This window comes from Littorina saxatilis, linkage group LG7, assembly GCF_037325665.1.
Source record: "Littorina saxatilis isolate snail1 linkage group LG7, US_GU_Lsax_2.0, whole genome shotgun sequence".
NCBI classification, from domain to species: Eukaryota; Metazoa; Mollusca; class Gastropoda; order Littorinimorpha; family Littorinidae; genus Littorina; species Littorina saxatilis.
The window spans coordinates 9,268,450-9,292,411 of NC_090251.1; the positions used below are offsets into that span (position 1 = coordinate 9,268,450).

The following is a 23,962-nucleotide window of genomic DNA, read 5'->3' on the forward strand; positions in this document are numbered from 1 at the left end:
GTTAAACCCGAGTAGAAATCATAGATTGAAAAGAAAATATTCTGAAAACAACAGCGCTGTGAGTGTCTCAAGACAAGCTGACAATTCTTAAATTTCTCAATTGTTGTTGCCAATGTTGGCCTACAGTCCTAACCTCTCAGCAGTGCTTGACGGTACTGTTTTCCCGTAGTAGTAGATGATGTTTGTTCAAACTGTAGCTAAATTTATATAAATACACAGCCACAGTTGTTTTTAATACGTCTAATTGTTAGTCAGCATTCATTAATCTAAGTACATGTAAATGAGTAATTAAATTTCAGATCAAAATCTAGTACTCAAGAAAACGTAATTAAACTTAAAGTACAATTTAAAAAATGTATTTTTTTGCATGCAGACTTCATTTGATATTCACAATTATGTGAGTCACTTCATACACCAAACAGTGAGTGTAATTTATCATGTCTCAGGGAATCACTGTCACTGAAAGTTTCAGCTTGGCCAGAGAGTGACAGTCTTCAGCCAATGTCGACTCAACACCATTTCAGAAGACAGACTGATACTCGGGTGGTCTAGCGCAATGACTGACCAATTTGCCTTTAATGACAATGGTCGTGCACTGTCATAATAATTTAAATCGATTGGACTTCACTTATTGACTTCTCAAAAGACCTACATTGCCATCGATCTGAATTGGATTTTTTGACCTTTCACTATTCAGTTATTGCTAAAAACATCCCTAGGCCAATCCCCAATGTCATAGTTCAACCAAAATCGAAGGGTCCATAAACAAAGTGCAAATTATTAGGGACGCTCTGAAAAAAGTAGACATTGAACAGCCACTCACACTCACAGTAGTCTTAAGACTTCTTAAAATGTATTCACTATGATCAACAAATGCTGATCAAACCAGCGTGTCCCACTGCCAAATTTTAAGCCAGAGTAAACTTATCACAGTAAGCAGTACACAAGCTGGCAAATTATCAACCACTCATCTATTCATGGCTAGACCAATTACTATTCCAATAAAGACTAATAGTAATACCTACACACATACCAAAAGAACAGTGCCTGCCACAGGCACAAATTGTATGGCCCACCAAACATATTAAAATAAAGAAGATGACTGCCACAGACACAAGATTTATGACCAACCAGACTGTGAGACATACCAAAAGAACAGTGCCTGCCACAGGCACAAGATTTATGGCCCACCAGACATATGAAACAGAGACTGCCAGTGCCACACACAAGATTTATGACCAACCAGACATACCAATTTAAGAACAGTGCATGCCACAGGCAGAAGATTTATGACCAACCAGACATACTAAAATAACTGTGCCTGTCACAGACACAAGATTTATGGCCCACTAGACATATCAAACACATAGTGCCTGCCACAAGCACAAGCTTTATGACCAACCAGACATATCAAACAAATAGTGACTGCCACAGGCAGAAGATTTATGACCCACCAGACATACTAACTGAACTGTGCCTGCCACAGGCACAAGATTTATGGCCCACCAGACATATGAAACAGAGACTGCCAGTGCCACAGACACAAAATGTATGACCAACCAGACATATCAAACAAATAGTGACTGCCACAGGCAGAAGATTTATGACCAACCAGACATACTAACTGAACTGTGCCTGCCACAGGCACAAGATTTATGGCCCACCAGACATATGAAACAGAGACTGCCAGTGCCACAGACACAAAATTTATGACCAACCAGACATATCAAACAAATAGTGACTGCCACAGGCAGAAGATTTATGACCAACCAGACATACTAACTGAACTGTGCCTGCCACAGGCACAAGATTTATGGCCCACCAGACATATGAAACAGAGACTGCCAGTGCCACAGACACAAAATTTATGACCAACCAGACATCAAACAAATAGTGACTGCCACAGGCAGAAGATTTATGACCAACCAGACATACTAACTGAACTGTGCCTGCCACAGGCACAAGATTTATGGCCCACCAGACATATGAAACAGAGACTGCCAGTGCCACAGACACAACATTTATGACCAACCAGACATATCAAACAAATAGTGACTGCCACAGGCAGAAGATTTATGACCAACCAGACATACTAACTGAACTGTGCCTGCCACAGGCACAAGATTTATGGCCCACCAGACATATGAAACAGAGACTGCCAGTGCCACAGACACAAAATTTATGACCAACCAGACATATCAAACAAATAGTGACTGCCACAGGCAGAAGATTTATGACCAACCAGACATACTAACTGAACTGTGCCTGCCACAGGCACAAGATTTATGGCCCACCAGACATAATATGAAACAGAGACTACCAGTGCCACAGACACAAAATTTATGACCAACCAGACATACCAATTTAAGAACAGTGCATGCCACAGACACAAGCTGAAGATAAGGCCTAAAAAAAAAATAGGTGTGGTTACGGTAACCCGACCTACCCTATTTTTAGGGCCCGACCCTATAACTTTTTATTACATTTGTCAAAACAAAAAAAACCAAAACAAACGAGTGCAGAAAACGCAATGAAAGCGAAAGCGCTTGAGTCGCACACTTATTTCCCTGTCAAGGTTTAATTTGTACACATTAAAAAAAAAAGTTTAAAAAAAAAAGTGATTGCCTACCTTCCTACCCTATTTTTTTTGGCTATGTAAGTATGTTACCGTAACCACACCTATTTTTTTTTTTTGTTGTGCCTAATGAACAACCAAACATATCAAACAAACAGTGACAGGAGACTGCCACCAGCCAAAGATGTATGTCATTATGACCAATAAGACATACCAAAAGAACAGGAACTGCCACAGGCACAAGATCTATGAGCAACCAAACATTCCAGAGACATAACAATTAGAACACTGGGACTGCCACAGGCACATGATTTATTAACCTCGCTGTATTTTAAGCACACACCAGTGTCAGAAATCAGTACCAGAGAGACAAGTACTGAACACAGAACAGTGAACTTGTGGCAGAAAATGTGGTCATAGAGACACAACCTAAAACTAATAATTTGCAGACAACAATACAATTAAGTTAATGACAGTTTAATCCATGGCAGCACACTCTGTGTATTACTCATCAAAATAGGGGGTGGCAACTGGAACATCATCAATGATCAATATTGTAGTTGGACACTCAGTGCAGTCAGCATATATATATCAATTGAGAGGCAGAGACCCACATCATACTGACAGTGCCACAGGCACATGATCGAACTCAGGAAATCAGATAGCAACTCAGGTACCAGCTATTCTTCTTCTTCTTCTTCTCCGTCGTTCGCTCAGACAACCAGCTATTCAAATGACGTTGAAATGTATTTAATGTGATGATGAAACTCACAAAAGTACATTTAGCTATTCTAAACCTTGAGGAAATTGCCCAAAATCCACGTCTCTTATTAAATTAACAAAAATATACAGAGCTTATTGACGAAGAGCCGAGTTTCCAGAATTTTATAAACAACACACTTAACTTATACTGCGAGGGCTGCAGGCCAGCATAATACACAGTCAAGTACCTGTGCAATATTCACCATGTGTCACAGACCCTACCCTACCAACTGAAAAAGCAGGTCTTTATTAACACCCACACAACTAAATGCACACTGTGTGCTATTTCTCAACAGCTGAAGCAAACATTGTCCACTCTAAACCATTTGTCAGTAGCCTTTTATACCTGTCACGTACATGTAGTAGACTGTTTTCAAACAGGGTTGAACAACCCAGAAGGCTGATGCATTGGGTATAATGCTGGTTTAAATTCTTGACTCATGATAGACATACCCCAGACCACACCTTGGTTTAAACAGTGTTTATTCAACAATTCATAGGTAATTGAACGTAATACATGTTAAGGATCAACAACCTTTACCTGAGGGGTACCTAAAATTTCCTCTTTTTTTGTAAAGCATCACACATCCACCCTGGCAAATTAAGTGATGTTCACATGGCAGATTTTCTACCAACTTTCAAGCGATTTTTGTCCGTGCCATCAAGTCAAATCAAAATCTGTCCTAACTCGTTAGGCTAGCAATTTGTTCACAATCACATGGCAGACTTTTCACCGACTTGGCCTCAACAACTCTGAAGCGGGGATATAGCTCAGTTGGTAGCGCGCTGGATTTGTATTCAGTTGGCCGCTGTCAGCGCGAGTTCGATCCCAGGTTCGGCGGAAATTTATTTCACAGAGTCAACTTTGTGTGCAGACTCTCTTCGGTGTCCGAACCACCCCCCGTGTATACTACATTGGGTGTGCACGTTAAAGATCCCACGATTGACAAAAGGGTCTTTCCTGGCAAAATTGCTTAGGCACAGTTAATAATTGTCTACCATACCCGTGTGACTTGGAATAATAGGCCGTGAAAGGTAAATATGCGCCGACATGGCTGCAATCTACTGGCCGTATAAAATTTCATCTCACACGGCATCACTGCAGAGCGCCTAGAACTGTACCCACGGAATATGCGCGATATAAGCCTCATTGATTGATTGAAGCGATTTCAAACCAACAAAAGTGAGGAAAAGTTGGTTGAAAGTCTGTGAACAGCACTTTATGCCACAAGCACCTGCTTTTTTGTACCTAATTCAGTGCTTGCCTTGGAGAGTGGGAACTTTTTTTTCAACAGTCCTGAGTCACTCATGCATGCAGTACATCCGTGCCACACTTTTACCAGGTGCCTCCCTTGGTAATAAGTACCACAGATGTTAATTATGTCATGCTACATTCAGCACCCCCCAAACCTGCTCTCAGTTAAAGAACCATGAGAACTGCATGCCCACACTGCCACAGCAAGACTGAGCATGCTGCAACCACCCCAAAACAAGCTTTTTTTTTCGTTAGTATTGACTTATCCATAATAGTGAATCGTCCCCTGCTGTCTTTTACGACCGCTTTTGGTTGCACAGCCCCATGGATGGTCAGTTTAAGCAGATTCGACTATACCCTAAATGCTCACAATGCTTATCTCGAGGGGGAAATTTTACTATCCACTTGTTGTACATGGTTTAGTACTGTGTAACACTAATAAATGACAAGGCTCCTCTGAGTTCCACTGGGAAAAAAATGAATCAATGTGAGGATTTTAAGGCAGCAACTCGATCTGATCAACAAATTCACAAAACCCTCATGTAACTGACAGTGACAGTCAGCTGTCTTTTAAGCCATGACACTTTAAATCAGTTTGGAAATCTTGGACCACCGACATCAAAAGTCGACATCAACACCAACCATACATTTTAATAAAATTCCCTAATCTAACTGCCAAAAATATTTAATCTTGGGAAACAGAAAAGGGAGCTAACAGATCACCAACACTTCCATGAAATCACACACTCAGCCAATGACAACAATGTAACTCTCATTGCATCCGTGCACTGCCAAAAAATGCGTACATCTACAAATCATTGTCAACTACATTCGTAAAGAAGGGCAGGCTGTAACTCACTAAACGACAAGAAGAAGGCTTGCCACGCCCAAAATAAATCATTAAATGAGAGAACAGACGCAGCCGTTAATGAACACTGATTGGTTACAAGGGAAACCTGAAGGCAGTTCAATCACTGCCACCAATCTTCGGCTAAACACCTTTCATTTGTCAGATTTGTAGAGGTCTCAAAAGGGGGGTTCCACAATCTCATCAGCTGTTGCTATTACAGTGGAACCCTCCAGACCTCTACAAATCTGAAACAATCAGATCTTAAAACGGTGGGGAGTCTTTAATAAAATGGGGGTTAATTTACCGAGGTAATGAATAGAAAGTCCAAGAAAACAGGGTCTTAAAAGGGAGGAAGTCTTAAATTGGGGGGGTCTTAATATGGGGGTTAATTTACAGAGATAATGAATAGAAAGTCTAAGAAAACAGGGTCTGAAAAGGGTAAGGAAGTCTTAAATTGGGGGGGTCTTAATATGGGGGTTAATTTACAGAGATAATGAATAGAAAGTCCAAGAAAACAGGGTCTTAAAAGGGAGGAAGTCTTAAATTGGGGGGGTCTTAGAATAGGGGTTCCAATGTATTCATAGTCTCCACATTGATGGAAAACACCTTCTATTCCCTACCTGTGAACGATTCAATTTTATGAGCCATCATCTTGCAGGTAAATTGTATAGACCTGTTGGTAGATGTGACAAGGAAGGTAATAATCTACAGTACAAGTACAATAATTGCAGCAGCATATTGATTACAGCAGAACAATTTCACGTTCACATTGTCATGAGCAATGAATACTACATATGGACTTCTCCTATTTCTAATCCTGAGCTGCTGGCATAGAATAGCCAACACCTGGAAATATGACTGACTGACAAAAACTTGATGAAGAAGTATTGCATTAAAAGTAAGACACTAGAACACAGTCATCTCTTCCCCCTTTCCTCCTTGCATGGCTGGTTGTTGAACGTCATTATTCATTATATTTATAGGGATTCTGGACAAATGACAATTGTAGCATTACTAGTCAACATAGTGATATAGCAGCACGGGACGCAAGACAAATGACATGTATAAGTGATAGCGATACACACCCTTATTTGGTATGCCAAGCATTGACCACTCAGTTGCAAATCTACTTCTTATAATAATAGTAATAATAATAATACGAGAATTCATAACGCGCACAAATCTCACCACAAGGCGCACAAAAAGTATTATTACAGACTTTGTACGCATCGCTTTCTCGAAGATTGTTAGATACATGTATGAGGGGCAAAGGACAGACTACAAAATAATTCACAAGCCTGTGGTAAGTAGAATATATTGTTTATCATTTTTTTCTTTTGAGTACTGTAATCCAAATTTACCTCTCTAAGTCTAAATAAATATATATGTCTCCTGATATGCAATACTTCTGGCAATGGCATCACCCTGCAAATGCAGCACCATTCCCTCGTTCATGTTAATAACTGAACACCAGGGTTTCATTTACTAGTGCGCCCTGCACCATTGGCGCATTAAATCTGAAACTGTCCCATCACAATTCCCTTCAGTGCGTCAAAGGGCGCATTGAGATAATGTACCACTGCAACACCAAATGTACACTTTACATCAGATTACACACACACATACAGAGATAAAACGATATAGCGGCTAATTCTCAGATAGCACAATATTGCACCATTTTGCGTCTTTGGTCAAAACGCATACAGGCCTCTTAGGCGCTTCTTGCCTTTGACTATGTCCCATCGGAATTTGATTGAAATGTCCCATTGCCTTTTTCTCCCAGGCTAAACCCTGGAACACCAACAAATGTATTTTTCCTGCTGGCTATTGAACAGGGTCAAATAGGACTAGCCAGTACTGACACTGACATTACACACATCCTCCCCCCCCCCCCCCCCCTGTTTCCAAAACACCCAGAGAATCAGGCCATAAAAGGAGGGTCAAGGCGGAGTAATGGCATCAGAGGTGAAGCCTGAACACCTTGAGTAGGTAATGGGTGAGTGTTGCTGCTGCCCTATCCTCCCCCACCCCCCCCCCCCCCCCGGAATTCAGAGGCATAAGTCCAAACAAAACAAATGGAAAAATGACCACCTAAAAGTGGAGGTTACTTCTATACATTATGAACAGAAATTCAGAAAAACTGGACCCTACCTCCTATGAGTATGAACTTTTTCTTTTCTTGGTGACTTTGTATACAGGCTTTGTAGCTTTCTACAGAACAAAAATGTGAGCCTGCATGGGAAAACCAGGCTAAACAGTAAATGGGAGAATTTTTACTTTTTGAAATAATATGAAACTTCAGACTTCGACAAATATTTTACAAAACACAGAATCGATCTAATAGTTTTTTTTCACAGTTCTGTCTTGAAATACACAGGTGAAATCCTTTTGGGATGATGAAGTAACTTCGATGATCAATAAAGCGATTTTGAGGTAAATCTGAAGATTGATAATTTGATCCCTTCTGACCTATTTCCATTGTAGCCGAAAATAGCTCGCTGCGTCTTTAGCCAGGTTTTCCCATGCAGGCTCACAAATGTTTGACATTGCCTTTTTTTCTCAACCCAAGTTCTACTAAATCCCCTGACGTTTTCCAGCCTGGAAGATATGACTTGAAATTTGTTAAAAACTAAATCAGTTACTAAGACAGCATCCTTACGACTCTGAGAACGAGACAGCGAGGACTGTCTGTCAAGACTGCACAATCAATGTTTGCAAGAATATTTTAAGACCCACAGAAAATCAACATGCCAACAAAACATAACCAAACGCACACAGGAAAATACCCACAGAATATGAAAGCTAAACCAATAAGATACAAGACCAGAGAGACTGAATATGTTACAAGTTCTACAACAGAATAGATACATGTCCATAGTCATTGAGGCAACAGTGTGAACACCCACCCACCCCCCCCCCCCCCCTTTCTAGTCTAATTATCAACACATGGAACATGTTCTTTCCAGCGCCAGGTCTTAACTTTCTGAGTGTCTGAAGCAAGCCCTGTACTTTCTACAATTAACCTTAATGACCTCTGTCAGCAGCAGTGACAGAATCACACACGAATACAAAGTTACACTCAACCGATAGAATGTTACAGAAATGAGTATTGAGCAACAACAAACCACAGACATAATCGAACTAATGATTAATAACCTGGACATGACCGAAAAAAAACGGAATTCTATTGTGAACCTCCACCACCTTGAGAAAAAATCCTTCCTAGTTCCAAAATATTAAAATGTGATCAATCACATCTGTATTAGTTGAATATTAAATCAAATGTACTACAACTGTATTTACTATTTAGGCGTTTTTTTCAAATTAAATCCGGCAAACTTGCAAGGTGCATACTTACACGTACTGACTTCCACTTCCAGTACAAACACACAGATCAACTCAAACTATTTTGTATCTTATTAATATTAGAAAATCCACTCACTGCTATAACTGCCCTTTTTAAATCTGACAGAACAAACTACATTATTCAAAGCTTGAAAAGTTAACTTAAATAGCTCAGTTTTATGAATCATTTAAAGGAACTAAGAGTAACAATAACAGCGCATAGATCACAAATTGCTAAAAACAGTGTATCATGATGATATCACACAATTCAGAAAATCAGGAAATATCAGATCAAGTTTCCCTTGCACCTTACAAGTAATAAGCTGTCATTGTCACAAGAAATGTCTGTATATAATAGATCTATATAGATCATAACTTTCTCAGGAATCTCCTGACTGGGTTCAGTGAGGTGAAACTTTCTTACTTTCTTTATTTGGTGTTTAACGTCATTTTCAACCACGAAGGTTATATCGCGACGGGGAAAGGGGGGGGAGATGGGATAGAGCCACTTGTTAATTGTTTCTTGTTCACAAAAGCACTAATAAAAAAATTGCTCCAGGGGCTTGCAACGTAGTACAATTTATTACCCCTCTGCTTCTTTACCTCTGTAAACTTGTAGGGGTAGTTATTTTTCGATAATGACCCAGCAACCAAACAAATAACGACCCAGCAACAGCCTGAATCCTCGATAGTGCAATGGGTTGAGAAGTTGTTCTGCTTCGGTACTACTTTTTGCGACTGAAAAGTTCCGAACGCTCTAATGTACGAAGTATACATCTCTGGAGCAAACAATACAAACATACCGCATTTAAATTAACAACTACAGGCCTGAACACATGAATCTCCATATAAAATCCATGAGTTCGGTTGTTTTCTGAATCTAGATCTGCCGTGCTCAAACGTTCATCACAAGCAATTTCCCGCAAGGCAAGTAACTCATACTAGCGACAAGAGTAGTTCCCCTTCTTTTCACTCAGTTTCTTCGACAACAGACTGCAATCCGACAGTCAGTTTTCAACAATATTTCATTTAATAAACAGATCACACGCAACAAAATGCACACATCTCATTAATTTAAACAACATAAAGCGGTTTCATACATTATTTTCCCCAGAAAACTGAACTTCATACAGTTTTTAACGTTGGAACACGGGTGCAAAAGTTCGTCTGCTAGTCCCATTTGACGAAAGAACATTATCCAAAGCGATACCAAAACATATACAGAACACACAATATCTGCCTTTGCCGCCACAGCAGAATAACAGCATATCTGTGTACTTGATTTTAGTCCAAAATAGGAAAACTGACAAAAAGTGTTAACAGAATGGAATGATTTGCTATACAACCGCGCATTAATCAATTGCCTGCGCAGGTTGACTGGTTGAGTGAATAGGATTAGATCAAACTTTCGCAAAAAAACTCCTCTTTTCTTTGAATAACTGAAGAAAGGAGGAATAAAGAGGTTACACACCTCGTCTCAGTGATTATAAAAAATAATGGTCTCAGTTCGCGGTCATGAAAAAGCTCGCTAAAGCTCGCATTTTTCATGATCCGCGAACTTCGACCATTATTTTTAATTTAATCACTGAGACTCGGCATGTAACCTCTACATATTACCTTACTGGGAGAATGCAAGTTTCCAGTACAAAGGACTTAACATTTCTTACATACTGCTTGACTAAAATCTTTACAAACATTGACTATATTCTATTCTATACAAGAAACACTTAACAAGGGTAAAAGGAGAAACAGAATCCGTTAGTCGCCTCTTACGACATGCTGGGGAGCATCGGGTAAATTCTTCCCCCTAACCGGCGGGGGGTGAGGTGAAACTTAAGCTGTTAAGGGCTGTACCTTTATGAAATCAAATGTCACTATGACACTAGCAGTCGGAGGATCCCCGTCGCGATATATTTACCTTCGTGGTTGAAAACGACGTTAAACACCAAATAAAGTCGGAGGACCTCCTCCGGCAGTCGGAGGACCTCCTCCGGCAGTCGGAGGACCTCCTCCGGTTCTCCATTGATGGGAAAGAAATCACTGCCTGGAAACACTACTAAAAACTGTAAAGCACAGCAGTAATTGTGACCTAAAAACTGGGAACGCAGAAGAAGTAACCAAAAAGACATATTACTGATCCTGACATAGGCACCACTAATGAACCTGAATTTATCTCATTGTCCGCAGATATTGTTATCATTTCTGAGACCAATAGCGCTGATTGAACATAGTACTTCTACTTCCTGTAGCTTTCAGTTTCACTCATATTAATTCAGTATGCGTCTGACTGATCCTGACAGAGGCATCACTAATGAACCCTGATTCATCTCACTGACTGCACAATTCATGTCATTATTTCTGTTCTCCGTGGTTAGTCAATAGTACAGTGGAACCCCCCTTTTAAGTCTTAAGACCTCCAAAAATCGGAAAAAAATCAGGAGGGAGTCTTAAAATGGGGGTAAATTTACACGGCTTATGAACAAAAAATGCAAAAAGACAAGGCCTTAAAAGGGGGGTTCCACTGTAACACAGATAGACCGAACAGTCTGGTAATCATTATCCAGAGGGGGGTTCCACTGTAACACAGACAGACCGAACAGTCTGGTAATCATTATCCAGACAATGACTGATATATATATATATATGTTGACTACATTGGTCACATTACAACTCACATTTTACAGTCAATGAGTCATAAATTTATCTTGAGAAATGTTCATGCCGATAATACATGACAAAGAAGGATTCGTTGTGCCCGATCAGGGGCTACAGTTGGAGATGGAAGTTCACCAAAAATTGGGAACATACTAACTAAAATACGGTGGGTGACATGGGCGCCCCAATTTTTTTAGCAAACACCACCCAAGACCGCTTTGGCCGGGTAGAAATTCCGTAGTTTCCAAGTCTATGGATAAAGATCGCGTAAGAAAATGACGTAGAAAGGCTTTGACGTCATTTAATGCATCATGCCTCCCTGCATTCTTTTTCTCTCGCGCGGTGTGTGTGTGCATTTGGGCACATGTGTTAGTGTTACTGTTAGTGTGTGTATGTGTGTGCGCGCATGCGCGAGTCTGTTCTCGTGTGTGTCAGTGTGTGTTAGAGAGAGAGAATGAGACAGAGAGAGGGAGAGAGAGAGAGAAAGAATGTGGTCATTTATGTATACTGCGTACATGCATGCGTGTCTGTGTAAGAGAGAGAGAGAGAGAAAATGTGTGTGTGTGTGTATGTGCGTGAGTTTGTGTGTATGTTTGTGTGTGCGTGTGTGACTTGGGGTGTGTGTATGTGTGAGGGAAAGAGAGAAAGCGGATTTGTCCTTCGCTGGGGGTATGCAGTGCCTTGGCATTGCACTTCTACTTAATTAGTTTAATAGAAAAAATATACCTCTGACTTGTCATTCAAATTTTAATGTCAAGCAATGACCATCCTCTCTCCTTGGAACCCAGGAACTTAACTGCAGCCTTGTGCACAGCAAGGACAATTAATCAACAACATTTTACAAACTATGTTAAATCAGAGAGCTAGCTGGCTTAGTCTTAAATTGAAAGCTAATACAGTGGAACCCACATTTTAAGACCCCCCCCCCCCCCCAATTTAAGACCTTGTTTTTCTCAGATTTTCTGTTCATAACCTCTCAGGCTGTGTAAATTTACTCCCATTTTAAGACTCCCTCCGGGCGGGGATGTAGCTCAGTCGGTAGCGCGCTGGATTTGTATCCAGTTGGCCGCTGTCAGCGTGAGTTCGTCCCCACGTTCGGCGAGAGATTTATTTCTCAGAGTCAACTTTGTGTGCAGACTCTCCTCGGTGTCCGAACACCCCCGTGTGTACACGCAAGCACATTAGACCAAGTGCGCACGAAAAAGATCCTGTAATCCATGTCAGAGTTCGGTGGGTTATAGAAACACGAAAATACCCAGCATGCTTCCTCCGAAAGCGGCGTATGGCTGCCTAAATGGCGGGGTAAAAACGGGCATACACGTAAAAGCCGTGGGAGTTTCAGCCCATGAACGAACAAACAAACAACTCCCATTTTAAGACTCCCTCCTGATTTTCACAGATTCATGGAGGTCTTAAAAGGGGGGTTCCACTGTATTACTTCTTCTTTGCTAAAAGCTATTACAGTGGAACCTGCAATGTGTGGCCTGGCCCCTCTGATGAGAGGGCACCTCCCTTAAAAGGACACTTTCTGTTTCCATTTGTCTATTAAAAGTATTATCTTGACCAAAATATACCTATCAAATAACCAAAATATACCTGTCATGACAGGCCACCTGCAATGTAGGGACACTTGTGGCTGGTCCCAAGGCTGTCCTTTCATCACAGGTACCACTGTAGTACTATATTAGTGCTCTCAAACAACACCTAGATTGTCAATGTTCACATGTGGGCTCAAAAATAAAAATCACATGTATGTGTGTCAATGAGCGATAAGTATTATAATTTGTATTCATGACATTGAAGCACTGAATGCTTCAATGTGCCATGTCACTGAAAAGCAGCTGTGTTTGAGTCATTATGACCCGAGCCAACCAATTACCATAACATTTCTGCTGAAAGTTAATCTATCACGTCCTGTCCTGTAAGTGCAACTTCATAAAGTAGAACACATACACGTAACTGAACCTCAGCGAGTATAACACTTACAACACTAGTAACAGACAAGGAAAGAGAGAATGCTTACTGTCCTACAGGCTAAATATTTCGCCTCTTAAGGACATGATATATCATATGGGTTATATGACAATTTGAGTTTTTACGCCCTCATGGCTTTTGATGAGATACACAAGTGTATGCGTGTTTAGGTGGTATTTAACTTTTAAGCAATCTGCACTTATGGTAGAATGACCAAGGTTCTTTACGTGCCATTGTGGTGACACGGGGGTGGGATATGGCTTCCGTCTCTGGGTCTTCACATAAAGCTGACCTGTGTCCGCCCCGGCTCGAATTCGAACAGGTCTGCGACCTTCCGATCACAAGTCAAGTGCTTTATCAAGTGAGCTACCGGGCCCCCCAGGAACACTAACACACAACTAAAGCACCTAACTACTTGTCAGCCCTCACCCAGAGAGGGACTCGACTCCTTGTCTAAATGTGGCAACATAAGCACAACAGAGCCTCGATCTGCACTATATTGCAGCATACAATGACTGAGTGAGTCACCAAGCATCACAACTATAGAGTTTCAATAATGAAGCAATTCACGCTCTATTGGACAGATAGGTCCCCAACACTGATGCTGTCTCCACATGGGGCAGATAATGTGACAGCAATGAAGTCAAAGATGGTCCTCACAGCAGTCAAATTATGTGCAGAACTTTACACTGTAAGTGTAACTATAATGATCGACGTCATACAGCGCACATGCTGCCTAGTAGTAGAATACATGCCAACCTGCATAACAGGCAGTAAGTCAGTAATACAGCGCACTATTATCTAAGCCTTTGGAAAATGAGTTGCAGTGGGATGAATACCTGAATGGTGAACCTAAGCCAGTGACTTCAACACAGGAATCACATCAGTGTCTCGTTTGCAAAACTGGTTCCACTATTCCAATCAGGTGTGTGGGTGGTTATTAATAGTTACTGAGTTTGTCTGCCCTGGGTGTGCGATGCCACGTACTGCAGTGGTTGGGGTGGGCTGGTGTACAGAGAGAGTAATCAACATTTGTGTTGAGACTGCAGCAAGCACGCAAATACACAAACTGCAGTTTCTGCCATAGACACCTATTCAAGGAGTAAAGCCATGGAAAAAAGCGCTATTTCCACTCAAAGCCGCTGCTGACTGACCGATTATGCAGGACAGAAAGTGGTCCTACGGGTAGCCAGCCAGCTCCTTCTTGTACTTGTAGCTACCACCTTATCTTCTTGCAGAGTGTCCAGTCTGTTCCATCGACATTTCGCGCATCGCAAAACTTGTCACCCTTCACCAGGCGTGGCGAAATGGCTAACAGTAACTGTTACACGAGCGAGCCAGATCGATGGCGTTCCCTCCAGCCTCACACATCTAAATCAACTCGATCTGCTTCCAGTCACACCAAGCTGACGATACTAGGGCCGTATCCTGCGGTAACAAGTCTATCCCGAAGCAGCTGACAGCACTGTGCGCAGCCCACTGGTCGATCGTAGTTCCAAACGCCATGCTTGTACTAGTTGAGTGGTGGTGTGGCTACCTCTTCTTCGCTTTGCTGTCGAGCTGTTCATTCCCTGACCTGCCCTACAAAAATCAACGCTACTGACACAGACACAAATCAACAACAAAAAACGTACATGTCATACTCACTGAATCAGGTGGTTTAGATCGCTGATGAGTCGTTAGAAACGCCGGGTATGTGTGCAAGCGATGCAATCCACTGCTTCACCAAAACAATTGTGACCCTGAAGTTGAAGACAGCGCCACCAACGGTCGTGACCTTTCCCGAGGAGCGGTGGGAGGGATTTGGAATGCTGCGTGGCTGGTTGTTGAAGGCTTGCCTGCTTTACATCAATTATCTGTTTTTTGTTGCGGGGTGTAAAACCGATATTGATACTCCAATCACTATTGATAGCAGGCACATCACTGCATGAGCTAATGAAATTATACTTGCTCAAGAATTTTTTATTTTGAGCCGCTTGCGTCATTTTGGAGAAGTTTTTTTTTAATTTGCCGCTAATACAAATATTATACATTCACAGATATAATACACTAGATGAATACGGGAAGAAGTAGAGCCGAATACCCGTTTGGCACCACCATTTTCACTTTGACACTCTCACTCAGTTTGGCACCACCCATTCTCACTCTGACACTCTCACTCTGGCACCGCCATTCTCACTCTGACATTCTCACTTTGACACTCTCACTTTGGCACCACCATTCTCACTCTGACACTCTCACTTTGGCACCACCATTCTCACTCTGACACTCTCACTTTGGCACCACTGACACTTTCACTTTGGCACCACCATTCTCACTCTCAGTGACACTCTCACTTTGGCACCACTGACACTTTCACTTTGGCACCACTATTCTCACTCTGACACTTTCACTTTGGCACCACCATTCTCACTCTGGCACCACCATTGTCTGACACTCTCACTTTGGCACCACCATTCTCACTCTGACACTCTCACTTTGGCACCACCATTCTCACTCTGACACTCTCACACCACCATTCTCACTCTGACACTCTCACTTTGGCACCACTGACACTTTCACTTTGGCACCACCATTCTCACTCTGGCACTCTCACTTTGGCACAACCATTCTCACCGTGCTCTGGCACTCTCACTCTGGCACCACCATTCTCACTTTGACACTCTCACTTTGGCACCACCAGTCTCACTCAGGCACCACCATTATCACTCTGGTTCTGGCACCACCATTCAGTCACTCTGGCACTCTCACGCTGGCACTCTCACTGTAAGACCACCATTCTCACTCTGGCACCACCACAATACTGTTGGCAGTAGTCATGCACGGCTCTGCGTCCACACACATGCACATCAAGCGCCTGGTACCAGTCTTGCAGCGGTCGGGAAACACACACAAACACACACAGAAATATTGGCGAGAGTGGGATTCGAACCCACGCCTTGGCCGGGAGTTGACAGTGTTTGAATACTGTCGCTCTTATCCCCGCGGCCACTCTGCTCACTTGAAAGTTTGAGGAAAATTAGTAAATATAAAGTTTTAACTGAGCGAATGTTCACTAAAGAACAAACATGGATCAAATCGTGGACCACTGAGCGATTATAACATTTATTTCACTGCCCAGCTGCCTGTGTTGGTGGTTGCGAACGGTGAGCAGACATAGAGTTGACTGGTAGCTGATTTTTTCTTGGTTTTTCTGGCGGTGCCGGTCCGTATTTGAAACTATTTACACTGTTAAGGTCTGTCACGGTAAAGAGAACATCAAGGTTCTGAAAACTTAAAGAAAACAGACAGAGACACAGACACACACACACACACACACACACACACACACACACACACACACACTCACACACACACACACACACACACACACACACACACACACACACACACACACACACACACCGATTTCTCTCGGTTTTGTATTCAGCATCAACACAGTCAAGCTTTGGACAACTTGTGAGTTTTATTCTCTTTTTTTACACCGACAAACACAATTAGTTGACATAGTAACTATGCGTGTGTTCTAAATACGAAGGCATCATTTACACACAATAAAAATACTCAGGGACGGATCATTTTATTAGTTCATCATAAGTACTGTTATTTACTGGTTTGTACAGAAAAGTCTTTGTACAATTACCGCGGTGTCTTTGACTACTGGCGACGATAGTCCGATGAGATGTTTCAGTGTTTGCAGAATTGAACTGAACACATAGTTATGTACAAATAACATTATTTTGTTATCAGACACATTATTTATCACACAAACAAACAAAAGGGAAAGACGTTATCCAGGAGGCAAGCAATAAAAGATGAAGAAAAAAAATGTGTTTCAAGAAAAGAAAATGTTACTAGGCCAAAAAAAAATAGGTCTGTTTACGGTAGCATAGGCCAAAAAAATAGGGTCGGTAGGTCGGGATTTTTTTATTTTTTTATTTTTTTTCCAAAAAACCATATTTTTACGTTATTTTGCCAAAAAAACAAGATTTTTTTTTCTTTTTTCTTCCCAAATGCAAAAAAAAAAGTCTAGGGTCGCGCGAAAAAACTAGGGTCGGTCGGGTTACCGTAAACAGACCTTTTTTTTGGGGGGGGCCCTATCATTTCAAAGGATCTTGCGAGGGGAGACACCTCTGTCAAGAGACTAGAGTTGTCTTAAATACGGTTAGCTCCCTTGGGCTATTTCTTGCGTGGAATCCTTGCATCCGGTTTCTTTGTTTTTATTCCTTGTACATCACTGCATTTCCCCAAGTCATTTCCCCAAGTCATTTCCCCAAGTCATTCCTGCCCAAGCTGAGTATTATTCTCACATTTTAGAATGTTTTTACCAGGAGTGTTCAGAATCATAGTCACACACATACGCATTAACGAGTGAATCTGAAAATTCGCACAAGTGCCCGGAAGACAAGCAAAATTTATATTGAAACTAAAGAACAAAGACTGAAAAACAAAAGTGAAGGTGAGAGATAGAAAGAAAGACAGGATGGAAAAAGAAGAAGAAATAACAACGCAAGTTTGCATGTTTCTTGGCACAAACATTATTTTCGTTGGCGAATGAATACACGCGAATAGGGTAACAGTGACGCGAACGTGTGAGCCGTGTGTCTGTATGTGTATGTGTCGGGGGTGGGTGGGGGGGGGGGGGGAGAGAATACAAGGGGGCACATGGTCTTTTACTACTGCGATATCATTTTATCAAAGTTTTTCAAGACTTCATACATGCATACAGAAAGCAGCACACAAAAAAGGGAGGGGGGAGGGGGGGGTGCCAGAGGGTTATGTTCGTGTGATGTGTTAAGCATAAAAAATAAAAAATAAAAAGTTATCAGCAAGCAACTTCTCACACCAACAGCAAAGATTCGGATATATTTTGTTATTGCACAGAGACCTCATTTAAACTCATTGTGAACTTTCCAACACAGTTGCCTAAGCCACACTAACAATATATTTACACACAACATGATCACATGGGTTATTAACACTGAAACGACACAGTCAAAACTAAACTGTATAATTATGCTGGTTAGATATATAAGCTTGTGTTTTAAAACGGTGCTGAGTGCGAATTTCTAATACATGTACTAAAGTCATCTGTTTTACTAAATTTAATAAAATGCATAATTATTTCTAACAAGCACATCAGACGGATACACATCTAATCTTTACAATAAGGCAAAAATAAAGAAACAATCCACATAAAAACTTCATGTATCTGTCAACCATAACATTGACACAAAAGAACACACGTGTTCACAGACATTTCAGTTGAAAAGCTTTTTAGATCCGAAACGAAACGAAAAGCTTGAGTGGTGCTGACAGACCCAAAAGACAACCGGTCCGGCGTTTTAGTTTTGCATCTCACTCATTATTATACTTATATTTTTATTTGTTATTGTTGTTGGTGGCGACATTCAGAGAATATTACAGCGTGTAAAATTAGGGATGTTATAAAAAAAACTATTTTCAAAGCTTTGCGGTACAGTGAGAGGCGGTGAAAAACAAAACAAAAACGAAATGAAAAAGTGAAACAAATAAGTAAATAAATGAATACACTAAATAAACAAATAATCCAAACTGTGTCAAGTTTTGTAAATTAACTTATTGCAAACACACGAAAAGCAGTGCGAACATCACCACAGATTATTGGCAAACTATCCTTGTCTTTGCATGTTGTAAGAGAAATGGCAGCGGTAAAGTTCCGTAACTTGTGTACAGAGAGAGGGAGAGAGGACGAGTTGTCTCCGCTGACGGCTAGTTCTGTTTCCATGGAGAGAACTTGACCGGACCTTTGGGCTTGATGTTGGAGAAGTCCGTGGACTGAGCCCTGTCGAAATAAATAAATAAATAAATGAATAAATAAATACAACAATTGAGAAGAAAACCGAGAAAAGACAGAAAAAGAAAAGGACCAAAACAAAGAATTAATTAAGAAGGAAAGAACAGACTGACTATTGGGATTGTAACGTCCTCTAAGAACAAATTGGCTCATCTGGGGACATGAAGTGGTAATACGGTGAGATTAGGTTAAAACAAGTCGCGTAAGGCGAAATTACTACATTTAGTCAAGCCGCTGTCGAACTCACGGAATGAAACTGAACGCACTGCATTTTTTTCACCAAGCTTTGTCAATATCCGCGTCAATATCCGCAACAAGAAAATCGCTCCCTTTTTCAGTGCAACACGAAGTGAAATTGACAAGCCAGAATAGTGCAATGCGTATTGCAGTAAGCAGGAAAGCGCGCTTTTCTGTATTCTTTTTAACTTTCTGAGCTTGAACACAACATATTATATCTATATGTTTTTGAAATCAAGAAATGATAAAGAATAAATGGAAATCATTTTTGGATCGATTTCCTGAATTTTAATCGTAGTACTAATTAATCTATTTTCGTTAATTGTGATCACATTTTAAGAGTAAACATGACACATGTATATATTTTTAGATTCAGAATTTGATGAAAAATACTATGCAATCTAAAATCTGTTTGCGAAAAATCGATTATAATGACAACTTTAATGAGCAAACAAATTAATTAATTTTTAAGCTTCCGTGCTGCAATGCAATCTCATAGTCCGGACTTCGTCAAAGATTGCTTGACCAAAATTTCAACCAATTTGGTTGAAAAATGAGGGCGTGACAGTGCTGCCTCAACTTTCACTGTAAGCCGGATATGACGTCATCAAAGACATTTATCGAAAAAATAAAAAAGCATCTGGGGATATCACACCCAGGAACTCTCATTAAAAGTTTCATGAAGATCGGTCCAGTAGTTTTCTCGGAATCGATCTACACGCATGCACGCATACATACATACATACATACATACATACAAACATACATACATACATACATACATACATACATACATACATACATACATACATACATACATACATACATACATACATACATACATATTTACATACATACATACATACATACATACATACATACATACATACATACATACATACATACATACATACATACATACATACATACATACATACATACATACATACATACATACATACATACATACATACATACATACATGTATCATGTATACACACACACATTCGCCACACCTTGATCTCGATTCCCAGTCAATGTTAACACATTTAGTCATAACTTTATTAAATGTAAAACGAAATAGGAAGAACGCGAAAAACAAGACCTATTGTCAAACAAGAAATTCCTCCGAGGTAGGAAAAACACTCCCGTTGGTCAAAGGGAAATAACCATTCTCACTGCCACCAACTGAGAAGGTTATTTCCCTTTGACCATTAATATGTCCCTCTATAAGTCACATCGACCGAATCCTATACACACCCCTATACCGGGGGTGTAAAAAAGAAAGAACAAGTCGCGTAAGGTGAAAATACAACATTTAGTCAAGTAGCTGTCGAACTCACAGAATGAAACTGAACCCAATACAACGCAGCAAGACCGTATACTCGTAGCATCGTCAGTCCACCGCTCACGGCATAGGCAGTGAAATTGACAAGAAGAGCGGGGTAGTAGTTGCGCTGGGAAGGATAGCACGCTTTTCTGTACCTCTCTTCGTTTTAACTTTGTGAGCGTGTTTTTAATCCAAACATATCATATCTATATGTTTTTGGAATCAGGAACCGACAAGGAATAAGATGAAAGCTAAAGTGTTTTTAAATTGATTTGGAAAATTTAATTTTGATAATAATTTTTATATATTTAATTTTCAGAGCTTGTTTTTAATCCGAATATAACATATTATATGTTTTTGGAATCAGCAAATGATGGAGAATAAGATAAACGTAAATTTGGATCGTTTTTATAAAAAAAATATTTGTTTTACAATTTTCAGATTTTTAATGACCAAAGTCATTAATTAATTTTTAAGCCACCACGCTGAAATGCAATACCGAAGTCCGGGCTTCGTCGAACATTACCCGACCAAAATTTCAACCAATTTGGTTGAAAAATGAGGGCGTGACAGTGCCGCCTCAACTTTCACGAAAAGCCGGATATGACGTCATCAAAGACATTTATCAAAAAAATGAAAAATCGTTCGGGGATTTCATACCCAGGAACTCTCATGTCAAATTTCATAAAGATCGGTCCAGTAGTTTAGTCTGAATCGCTCTACACACACACACACACACACAGACAGACACACACACACACGCACATACACCACGACCCTCGTCTCGATTCCCCCCTCTACGTTAAAGGCATATGTACTCGATGACTATACACGCTAATTGCTTTACCAACAGCTGGAGACATGCTAAATTAAGTTCCCTGCAAAATATTGTGGTCTAGGACCCCTTCAATGTTGAGATATGTTAATTTTCATTTTGATCTGGATCGTCCTATTTATAGATTTGGCAACACATGTAACGTTGATGCAAGGGAGCTAACACCGCGGCTTTGTTGACATCCTCACTTTTTCAGAGGCTAGAACAAGCTGTAATGCATGTATTATGGTCCGCGCATGGTGACATATCGTCATTATATGGTCTTATGGTGCGTTTGACATCGATTATGGGCAAACTACACTTTGTAAACACGGGAGCGCGTACATATGCCTTTAAAACATTTAGTCAAAACTTGACTAAATGTAAAAAGGGACATGGGTGCATAATTTAACCTTAGATTATTTACAGCAGAAGATGTCAGTTATGCTTACCTGGTGAGTGTGAGCTGAAGCGTTGTGGGGGCACTCTTTATCAATTGGTGTGCCTGCATGTGTGTGAGTTGTCTTGCGTTGGTGCCGCCGATGCTCAGGATTGTGTCCCCTGGTAGGAGAGATCCTGCGGCCGGCGTTCCTGGTTGAACCTGAAAACAGAAAAAAAAGAAAACTCAAACGCAAGAAATTAGCATTTTCTGAAGTGGCTGTACGATTAAAGAATGCCATGGCTTAATGACATACGACACATCGTCGGTATCGTATATCATTAAAGGCGGGCTCCTTCCTTCGGTCTCCAAGGAAGATTTTCTGTTTATAACCTCTGTAAATTAACTTCAATTTTAAGACTTCCTCCGTTTAAAGACCTGATTTTCACAGATTTGTGTAGGTCTTCTTCTTCTTCTTCTTCTGCGTTCGTGGGCTGAACCTCCCATGTACACTCGGTTTTTTCTTTGCACGAGTGGAATTGTACGTGTATGCCCGTTTTTACCCCGCCATTAAGGCAGCCATACGCCGCTTTCGGAGGAAGCATGCTGGGTATTTTCGTGTTTCTATAACCCACCGAACTCTGACATGGATTACAGGATCTTTTCCGTGCGCACTTGGTCTTGTGCTTGCGTGTACACACGAAGGGGGATAAGCCACTAGCATGTCTGCACATAAGTTGACCTGGGAGATCGGAAAAATCTCCACACTTAACCCACCAGGCGGCCGGGGCCGGGATTCGAACCCTCGACCTTCCGATTAAGAGGCCGACGTCTTACCACCACGCCACAACGCCCGTCTGTGTAGGTCTCAAAGTGGGGATTTCACTGTACTCTCTTTACAGCATTGTAGGCGTTTCAAGACCAGTCTTAATCTATCACTCAGCACCAGGGCGATACCCTGGGTGGGGCGGATGATCTTCAAATCTCCCCGCTATGCCGTGCTCAGATAAACGATAACACCCTACACCCACATACATGCGTTTTACAGCGTAGAGAGGTCTCTGAGTGGGGGAAAGGAGATTCTGTTGCTTGGAGGCTAGGTGGCTGTTATCTGACTTCCAGTCACTTGCTTTCAATCCCATTCTGATTAAAAGAAGATTGAAGACATGAACTACAATGTTAACTACCACAGCTGGGTAAACGACTGAAAAACGAGCACCAACCTTTGTTTTTTGACCATTTCTTCAAAGGCAAATTGCAGTACTCCATGGTGATAATTTTGTTGGCTTTTTAGTGTGTCAGGAATTGATTTTATTTTTTTGTAGTGGGAAGTATCTATTTTACTTGGAGTGTTACGTTTCTATATATTACTAGTAAGGGTATTGGACATATATAATTATTACTAGTACTTTAGACCACACAAAAAACAAAAAAACCAGAGAGCAATGCAATGCACATTTCCGATTGAACCTTATATTTTAAAAAGAATATATCATTGCAGTGACACTGAATAACACAGAGAACAATTCAATGCAGTAATAACGACATACTGCACGCAAATTCAGGAATTCTAACAGATTTTCCTGTGGAACCGCCATTGTGGAAGGGGAAGTAACGCCGCTAAGGTAACAGTCAAATTGGTTTACGGCAGTCACGCGCTTGGCACGAGATCGAGCGGTATCCTATTTCCTTACAGGAACTCCAAATCAGTTGTGGGATTCCCTGTAATACTGGGAATACCCCTGCAGGAAGTCCACCTACAGGTCGACATAGACCCCATCAGCGAAAGTAAGCCCAACTGTTTTCACAGGAAGGAGTGTGTCTTTGGTTTAAACAAGTTTATTCAATAAATTCCATTGGTACTATTACCGCATACATGAAATAAGGAACATGGAGCACAACAAGCTAGGCTTATGAGCGTACTCTTAAAAGCAAATGAAATTTGGCGGA

The 23,962-nt window shown here is 40.9% G+C and overlaps 2 protein-coding genes across 2 annotated transcripts in view; both read right to left on the reverse strand.

Moving 5' to 3' along the window:
• LOC138970631 (tetraspanin-18-like) overlaps positions 1 to 15,203 on the reverse strand; it is a 54,065-nt gene extending 38,862 nt beyond the window's left edge. Inside the window, exon 1 of the mRNA XM_070343102.1 lies at positions 15,064 to 15,203. The gene's annotated coding sequence lies outside the window, so the exon portion shown is untranslated. The remainder of the gene's footprint in view (positions 1 to 15,063) is intronic.
• Positions 15,204 to 19,018: 3,815 nt separating this feature from the next.
• The window catches only part of LOC138970615 (PDZ and LIM domain protein 1-like), a 28,931-nt gene continuing 23,987 nt past the window's right edge, over positions 19,019 to 23,962 (reverse strand). Inside the window, exons 3-4 of the mRNA XM_070343079.1 lie at positions 22,086 to 22,234; positions 19,019 to 19,240 (exon numbers count right to left, since the gene is read on the reverse strand). Coding sequence (XP_070199180.1) covers positions 19,168 to 19,240; positions 22,086 to 22,234 — 222 coding nt within the window. The 3' untranslated portion in view covers positions 19,019 to 19,167. The remainder of the gene's footprint in view (positions 19,241 to 22,085; positions 22,235 to 23,962) is intronic.